This window comes from Primulina tabacum, chromosome 3 (assembly GCF_025594145.1).
Source record: "Primulina tabacum isolate GXHZ01 chromosome 3, ASM2559414v2, whole genome shotgun sequence".
NCBI classification, from domain to species: domain Eukaryota; kingdom Viridiplantae; phylum Streptophyta; class Magnoliopsida; order Lamiales; family Gesneriaceae; genus Primulina; species Primulina tabacum.
Window position 1 is genome coordinate 38939206 of NC_134552.1, and position 9630 is coordinate 38948835.

Sequence of the window (9630 nt, forward strand, 5' to 3'; positions counted from 1 at the left end):
TCTAAAGCTCACTGATAGAGATAAAGTGAGTTGTGCTGTATTTATGCTAGTGAAAGCGGCCCATATTTGGTGGGAAGCCACCAATGTTACTGTTAATGTTTGTGAATTAAAGTTGAATGAGTTCAAGGATTTATTCTATGCCAAGTATTTTTCAATTGAAGTCAAAGCCAAAAAGGTAAAAGAATTTCTTGAGCTGAGACAAGGTTCCATGAATTTCAACGAGTATACTATTAAATTTGAGGAAGGATGCATCTTTGTTCCATTTATTTCTGAAAATGATAAAGATAAAGGAGAGCATTTTCTTCGTGGGCTGAGGCCAGATATTAGGAGGAATGTTCACATGTCGAAAGTTGTCACATATCAAGATATTGTTGAGAAAGCATTTTTTGCCGAACATGATGAACAGGAGATAGAGAAGGAGTGACAGTTAAGAAGACAGACTTTCCAAGCGAGAGGTCAAGGAGCAAGTGCTCTTGTTCGAGGCGGCCACAAAGGGAAAGGTGAGATGGAACCGCGTAATAAAGCTCAGTTGTCTTCTTTGGATCCTGAGATAACATTGTGTCCTAAGTGTGGCAAGCCACACAAGGGAGAATGATTGATTGGAAGCGGCCGATGTTACAAATGCAAAGAATTGGGGCACACGGCACTGGAGTGCCCTCTTACTTCGGATAAAGGAAGAGTACAGGGTATAATTTTCGCAATGACAAAAGAGGGTGCTAATGAAAATTCTTCGGTAAAAACAGGAAATATTTTAATATCCGGCAAGGAAGCACTTACATTAATTGACACTTGTGCGACTCACTCTTTTATTTCTGAAGTGTATATGCACTCTTTATCTGGTGAACCTACTGTCATGCATTTACATTTCAATATTTTGTTGCCTTCTGGAGATGAAATTTGGCAAACTTGTATCTTTAACGCATGTCCTGTACAGATGGATACGAGATTATTGTTTTCTGATTTAATTGTTATTCCGATGGTTGCCTTTGATGTCATTGTGTGGGCAAGACAGTGAAGTTTTTATCCGATGATCGTGAGAGTGAAATGTTTGTTGGTTTAGGTTCTTCCCTGAGTATTCCCATTATTTCTTGTTTGCAAGCTACTAAATTGTTGTATAAGGGGTGTATTGGTTTTCTGGCTTCATTATTGGATTTGAGGAAAGAAAGTAATATGCAATTGCAGGATATTGATGCTTTAAAGGATTATCCTGATTTGTTTGCTGAAGAGGTGTCTAGATTACCACCTGATCGAGAGGTAAAGTTTGTTATTGAATTGATTCCAGGTACAGCCCCAATTTCTAAGGCTCCGTACAGAATGGCTCCGACCGAGATGAAAGAATTGAAGAATCAATTGCGTGAGCTATTAGATAAAGGTTTCATTCGTCCTAGTTCCTCCCCATGGAGAGCTCCAGTTTATTTGTGAAAAAGAAAGATGGATCTTTGAGATCATGTATTGACTATCGAGAACTAAAGAAGGTAATTTTTTAAAAAAAATGTCCTTTGCCACGGATTGATGACCTTTCTGATCAATTGAAAGGAGCAGCAGTGTTCTCGAAAATTGACCTCCGGTCCGAGTATCATCATTTGAAGGTGAAAAAGGAGGATATACCGAGGACTGCGTTTAGAACGAGGTATGGTCATTATGAATTTTTGGTGATGTCATTTGGGCTAATCAATGCTCCTTCAGTTTTCATGAATTTAATGAATCGTGTCTTTAAGCCTTATTTGGATAACTTTGTCATTGTTTTTATTGATGACATTTTGATCTACTCTAAGACACGAGAACTCCATAGTGAGCATTTAAGGACTGTGTTGCAGCTATTGAGGGATAAGAAATTATATGCTAAATTAAAGAAATGCGAATTCTGGTTGGAGCAGATGGCGTTTTTGGGCCATATCGTTTCAAAAGAGGGAATATCGGTGGATCCAGCCAAAATTGAGTCCATTAAGCAATGGACTATTCCAAAGATAGTTTCAGAGGTTAGAAGTTTTCTTGGTTTGGCAGGATATTATAGACGGTTCATAGCGGATTTTTCAAAGATAGCATTGCCACTAACGAGCTTGACAAGGAAGTCTATCAAGTTCGAATGGACCATCGAGTGCCAAAGATCATTCAAAGCACAGAAATATAAGTTGACTTCTGCCCCTGTGTTAGTATTCCCTTGTGGTACTGAGGATTTTGTTGTGTATATAGATGCTTCAAAGCATCGATTAGGTGTCGTACTGATGCAGCGTGGGAAAGTGATAGCTTATGCTTCTCGTCTGTTGAAGGACTACGAGAAAAATTATCCCACTCATGATTTGGAATTGGCATCTTTGGTTTTTGCCTTAAAGATTTGGCGGCACTATCTTAATGGTGAGAAGTGTAAAATTTTTACGGATCACAAAAGTTTAAGTTATTTGTTTTCATAGAAAGAAATGAATATGCTGCAGTGGGGATGGTTGGAACTTGTGATGGATTATGGATTGCACCATTAGCTATCATCCTGGTAAAGCTAATGTGGTTGCAGATGCTTTGAGTCGCAAGTCGAGTTCCTTATTGGGTTCCATAATTTTGAAACCATTGCTGCTTGATTTGCAAAGAAATGAAATAACTCTGGTATCTTCAGGTACAGTAGCTCAATTATCTGCATTAGTTCTTCGCTCAACTTTGTTTGATAGAATTTTGAAGGAACAAAAGTTTGATAATCAGTTATTGGAATTGAAGAGAAAGAGTGAGCTAACATGGGTTTCTGAGTTTGGGTTGAATCGTGATGGTTTGTTAACTTTTCGAGGTAGTATATGAGTTCCTTTGGGTGATGACATTCGAAGACTTGTACTTATTGAAGCTCATACAGTGCCATATTCGGTACACCCTTGTAGTACCAAGATGTACCAAGATCTTCGACGCCTTTACTGGTGGCCAGGTATGAAGAAAGATATCATATTATTTGTTTCTGAATGTCTAACCTGTCAGTAGGTTAAGATTGAGCATGAAGCTCATACAGTGCCATATTCGGTACACCCTGGTAGTACCAAGATGTACCAAGATCTTCGACGCCTTTACTGGTGGCCAGGTATGAAGAAAGATATCATATTATTTGTTTCTGAATGTCTAACCTGTCAGTAGGTTAAGATTGAGCATCAGAAGCCTGCACGATTGTTGCAATTATTACCTATACCGCAATAGAAATGAGAATCAATATGTTGAGGCTTATGTTCAATAGATTGTGAGACTTCATGGGATACCACTGTCGATAGTTTCATATCGTGATCCAAGGTTTACCTCGGTGTTTTGGAAGAGTTTACATAGAGCCTTGGGAACAAATCTAGCCTTTACTACGGCTTATCATCCTCAAAGCGACGGGCAATTAGAAAGGGTCATTCATATTCTTGAGGATATGTTGAGGGCTTGTATAATTTATTTTCCTGGTAGTTGGGATTCAAAACTACCGCTTGTCGAGTTCACATATAATAACAGCTAACAGTCTTCAAACGGCATGGCACTCTATGAAGATTTATATGGAAGAAAGTGCCGATCTCCTTTGTATTGGGACGAAGTAGGTGAAAGGAAGATGTTGAGCCCGGAGTTGGTTCAATAGACCGCAGATGTTGTGGCATTGATCCAAGAGAAAATGAAGACCGCTCCTAGACAGAAAAGTTATGCCGATGTGAGACGACAGCCATTGGCATTCGAGGTTAGTTACCATGTTTTCATTAAGATAGATCCTCTCAAGGGAGTTATGCGATTTGATAAGGAAGATAAACTTAGTCCTCGATACATTGGACCGTTTGAGATTCTTGATAAGATTGGAGACCTAGCCTATCGTCTTCCATTACCACCGGACTTGGATCGAGTTCACAATATTTTCCATGTTTCTATGCTCTGAAAGTATCTTCCTAATCCATCTCATGTTCTGCGGCACGAATCATTGGACCTTTTACCTAACTTGAGCTACGAGGAAGTGCCGGTTCAAATACTTGATAGCAAAGTTAAAGTGTTAAGGAATAAAGAAATTGGTCTTGTCAAAGTTCTTTGGAGGAATCATGTGATTGAAGAGGCCACATGGGAATCGGAGGAGGAGATGAAGCAACGTTATTCGATTTTATTTGATGGTAAGCAAATTTCATGGACGAAATTTTTATGAGGAGAGATTGCAATATCCCAACCTCTTATCCTTCTATTGTCAATGATGTTATTCATGGTTATTGTATATTCATGGTTATTATTGTATGGTATTTTTAGTTGTTATGGTTGTGAATGTTTAATGGTGGAATTTGAATTGATGGTTTATATAGATGATTTGAGCATGTATTTGGATGGTTTGTTGCATTGGTATTGCATGGAATTGATAATAGAAGTTTTTGGTTATAGTGTATCATAGGTGGGGTTGCATTGTTTGTGTAATGCAGGAGCAGCGCCGTAGCACCAGAGGAACGGCGCTGCAGCGCTGATGGGCACAGGAGGCAGCGCCGCAACGCCAAGGAGGAGGCGCCGCGGCGCTAGACGGGGCTTAAGTGCTACTTGGAAATGCGATTTTGGGTACAAGAAGGGCATATATTATTCTTGTCTAGAGACTTCTTGTAATGCCCAAGAATTTTGTTATTGTAATCTGAAATGATTTATTGATAATTGATGTGATTATAGACGGAAAAGAACAGACCGGGAAAGACGAAAAGAAGACGTGAATTATGTTCGAGGAATGAGCCTCGCGCATACGCGCGACCAAGCCGGGCGCATATGCGCGGAATAGGCAGAGAACCTCGCGCATATGCACGACCAGGACCCGTGCATATGCGCGAAATTGGCAGAGAACCTCGCGCATATGTGCTGGGAGAGGGCGCACATATACGCGAGCTGCCGAGAAGACACGCGTCGAGGCAGAATGTCTTGCGCATATGCGCCGAGGAGGGTCGCGCATATGCGCGAGACGTGCAGCACAAGGATGAAGCCACTTGCCTCTAGCCATGCATTGATATATATACATTGTTACATTCCTTCAAATGGACCGGCAAGGAAACGAGAGAAAGCTTCAGGAAAAGCTTCAAGGCCTCGAATCATAGTTTGTGATTTACGAAAGATCCGTCCATCCGATTTTTAATACGAGTGCAGTACCGTACTCCTATCGACGAGAGCTTCAAACGAACGTAAGTTTTATTATGTTCTGATATGGTTTGAAAACATGGTATTGAAGGAATAATGATTTGATCTATATATGGTGTTCTTGAGATATTAGACATTGTATAATCGAAAATGGATTGAAGAACAGATACCGTATGAAATTGTTATGATTTATTAGATTTGATTTGATTGAGATTATACATATTTTGTAACGACCCATTACAGGCCCAGTGGAGCGCCCATACGGCCCACTGCCCCGATCGACCCAAGGCTATCCCGATCTTGGGCTCCCTCAAAGGGGCCTTTTCCCTCACGGGCTTTCCATAGGCGTCGTACGGGTTACTCATAGAACTCTTCAGCCCATGCACTGAAGCTTGTGCCTTCCCAGGATCGAACCTAAGACCACATGGATATATAGGTACTTAGCACAATCCTGGTACCAATTGAGCTCAATTGGTAGCAGGATTGTGCTAAGTACCTATATATCCATGTGGTCTTAGGTTCGATCCTGGGAAGGCACAAGCTTCAGTGCATGGGCTGAAGAGTTCTATGAGTAACCCGTACGACGCCTATGGAAAGCCCGTGAGGGAAAAGGCCCCTTTGAGGGAGCCCAAGATCGGGATAGCCTTGGGTCGATCGGGGCAGTGGGCCGTATGGGCGCTCCACTGGGCCTGTAATGGGTCGTTACAATAAAAGGCCTTGTACTATCCCGACCTTTTTGTCATGTTATAGTTTTATTGTTATTTATGATTTATGGTGATAAGATATGGTTTTAAATATTTTAATGGTTATGGTGGAAATGATTATTGGTTATGGATATTGTGATGGTTGTAAATATGTTTATTGGAATGATTGTTATATGGTCATTGTTTATGGTTATTGTTTTGGAATCATGTTCATAGTTGGTGATGATTATGGAAGTGGATGGGTAGAATAGAAAGTTGATCTTAAGCCAAATAGGAAATGGAAGCGCAGAAACGGTATGAAAAATGTGGCAGTAGTTGTGGTTTTTAGCATAATGTTTCGTATATTGATCCAATTGATGTTAGGCCACTTTCTTTGGAAAGATAAGATATAAGGCTATAACTTTCATGTTTTGAGTTTTGTTCAAATCATTAGGGGAGACGAGCCAAAAGTTGCCCGAAGTGTGTCATGTGTATCGTTGCTTCTGTATTGACACATTTTGGGAGATTGAGCATAACTTTTTACTCAGACCTTCAAATGACATGAGGCTAATTGGAGATGCAAGCCAAGACATAGAGCTACAACTTTCTTGTTTACCACTTTTCCAGATTATGAAAGGAAAAGTCGTTTCGGAAGTGATCTTTGTTGGAGCTGTGCACAGAGCACTGTTGTGGAGTGCAGGTGGCAAGCAGCGCCGCAGCGCTGCCAGGGCCGTAACCCTGGCGCCTAGGCGCTCTGTCAGGCAGCGCCGCGGCGCTCCCAGCGCCGTATAGCAGGCGCCGCAGCGCCAATTAGTGGCGCCGCGGCGCTAGACATGCGAAATTGTTTTTTTATAAAAACACGTTTTTAAGGGATTGAAGGCTTATAACATGATTCTAGAGGCTTCTACTTCATTCTAACCTTCTCCCTTTTCCTTAAAATCGATTCATGCCATTTTCTTTCTAGTTTTCTCTCCTTCAATCTCTACACCAAGTGCAAGGATTTTAGTTGTATTCTTAGTGATTTCTACCTATTCCTTCAAGATACCAGGTAAGGGTTCTATTATTTTGGAGTTAAGTAGGGTTTGGATGATTGAAGGGTGTTGATGAATTTCTTAGAGTAATGTTGATGATTGTTGGTTATTATTGTGTTGATGTTTGTAGGAATCATTCAAGTTTATCATAGCCACCATATTGTTGGATTGGTTGTAAGTAGAAGCTTTTCCTTCTAATGCTCACATGATATATATGTATATAAGCCATGTTTATTGATGTCTAGCTCCTTCCATTGTTAGATTATTGATGTATGTATTGTTATTTGTTCATTGAGCCAAGAATATCATTGAATCCATTGATAAGGAGCTAGTACTCTATTGTTGCTTACCAAATGTTTGCTAAAATGTCCCAATGAAGTTTCCGATGATTAAAGCCAAGGAATGATAGTAATTCATGCATGTCATTGGCCAATCACATGATTATGAGTATCTCTCACAGTTTTGATATATTTATATATCAAAGAGATACTATCCACAGGTCACAGGTCACAGGTCACAGAACTATCATTTCCTTTCCTTTAATTCATGCCATGAAATACCATCTATATTGCTTTGCTACCTATTGTTCATTTAAGATGGTATTATTCATTGTTCATTGCTATTGATTTATCGTCCATTGCCATTGCTTCATTGTTTATTTTCATTGCGATATCTATATTTCAAACCAACCACATGTATATGTACTTGTTACGTATAGCTTTCTGCTTACTGAGTTTTATCTCATTCCAGTTAATATCATGTGATGCAGGTGACAAAAAGAATTGAAGCGGATCGTCCAAGGGGAAGAAGTCATATAAAAGTCAATGGGAAAGACTTTTGATCATGTCACTTTTATTCTATTTTGGGTGAACATGAGAAGTTTAAATATTGTCATATTTTGTAAAATGAATTATGGGGTAAAACTTATGTTAGTTTGTGGATTTCTTTTGGGATACTACAAAAGTTAATGTTTATGTTAAATCATTTTTGAAAATGCTTTTGATGTAAATGGTTTATTGTTCTTTCCCGTGTAATTTTAAATGCTTCCGCGTATGTTTTTCTTTTTAAATTTCAATGTCATGAGAGGGGGTTGTTACATATTTGATATCAGATTGAGTTTGTTATCGATTATGAGTTGAGATTGGTATCTATTGATATTTGTATTGCTGGGTATATTGAGATTGTGCAATTATGCCGTCGAAACAGAATTAGACTGAGTTCTGATTATATCGGGTATTAAATTAAGGTATATGTTGATATTGTATTCCTCGATTATGTTATGACAGATTGATATTGACAGCTTCAGAATCGATAGCAAATAGATCAGAGTTGCCAAGATTCTGTGTAGAACCCGTAAATTAGACTACGTATAAGCCATGCATAATTCTAATATTTTAAATTAAAATGATTATTGCATGAGTATTTAATTTCTTTTCTATAAAGTTAATTATTTTATGCAGTAGTTTAAATTTTTATCTTTTCAGTTAATTCAGTGAGGCCGGACTGGAGTTGGAGTTTTGAGATAGAATTTAAGATTTAGAAATCATTCCCAGAGTTTAGTTTAGCTAGCTAATAAGTTGATTTAAGTTAAAAGGAGGTTTAAGGAATTATGTTAGTAACTTGAGGTGAGTAGGAAATAAGTTCATTTAGGTTCCTTAATTGAAGTGTTAATTCACTAAATTAATTAAAGGATAGGTAAGGCTCTTCAGGTTTAAAAATTTACGAACTAAACAATATTTCCACTCCATTTAATTGTTTAAGTTTCGGCCCTTAGATGATTAATCAAATTTTTTTTGCCAACTCACCTTTGACCCTTTCCTTGTCATCCCTTAGCATGATAATCTTTTCATTTATTAATCACCCTTAATTAATTATTATTAGACCATTATCCTAGCCTTGGTGGACACAATAAATCGGCCACACCTCATCCTATATCCCTCCAACAATAGTTGATATCAAACCATTTCAAAAAAATTCAAAAAGAGGGAGACTTGGTCATACCATTTGTATCCCTTTATTATTGGATCTTCCTCACTCTCCTAACCATCATTCCCCCCTCCCTCACCACCGAAATTCAGTACCATTCAGAGCATTTTCGTGAGATATAGTGAGGAAAAGCGAGAGCACTTAGAGAATAATAATCGAGCAGCAAGCAAGAAAAGAAAACGCTCAATCTCCTCCGCGCCGCGTCGTTGCTTTTCGTTCGTTTTCTTTTCAAAATGAAACCAGGCATGTATATGTTCTTCTTTGCTCTTCAATCAAGCCACATTAATATTTTGAAACATCATACTCATGATTTTATTAAGGCAAAAACCGAAATATTGATGAATCATTTTCAAAAAGGTAGTGCAGATTTTTGTTGGCTTCACTCTATGCCTCACGGTTTTGCTGTTTTTGTTGAGTTACAGGTTGGTTCGATTCCAGGCTTCCAAGGCTGCATATAGACACGTACTAGGGTGTGTCAAGGCCATGTTAGTCCATTCAAACAAGCCACATGCATACAAGAAACCGAAAATGACAGCAGCTCTTCATTCTTGCGATTTGAGTTTCGAATTTTTTTGTATTGCAGTCAAAAATGGAAATGGATCGGATCTTGGTTGCCCTAAGGGCTATATCCATGATTAGAACCTCTCCTTGTGATGTCTAAGACGTGATCAAGTTGCCCTTTTGAGGCTTGGTCCATGGTGGAATCGGTTTTTAAATCAAACAACAAGAACAGCCCCTTCGACCCTTTTTAAATTCTACATGTGTCCTCTCGGTTGTGGGTGTTGGTCTGGATCTTGGTTGGCTCTTTAGCCCTTAGCCATGGTTCAAACCATACCCTAGGATGTTGG

The 9630-nt window shown here is 39.0% G+C and overlaps 1 protein-coding gene across 1 annotated transcript; it reads left to right on the plus strand.

The window, feature by feature from the left end:
- The first annotated feature begins 700 nt into the window (after positions 1-700).
- On the plus strand, positions 701-4485 carry LOC142538703 (uncharacterized). The gene is made up of 10 exons (XM_075644003.1): positions 701-908; positions 1013-1254; positions 1389-1475; positions 1878-2153; positions 2271-2355; positions 2510-2755; positions 2862-2905; positions 3872-4094; positions 4278-4314; positions 4392-4485. The coding sequence occupies exons 1-10, from the start codon at positions 701-703 to the stop codon at positions 4483-4485; spliced, it is 1542 nt and encodes a 513-aa protein (XP_075500118.1).
- The last annotated feature ends 5145 nt before the right edge of the window (positions 4486-9630 follow it).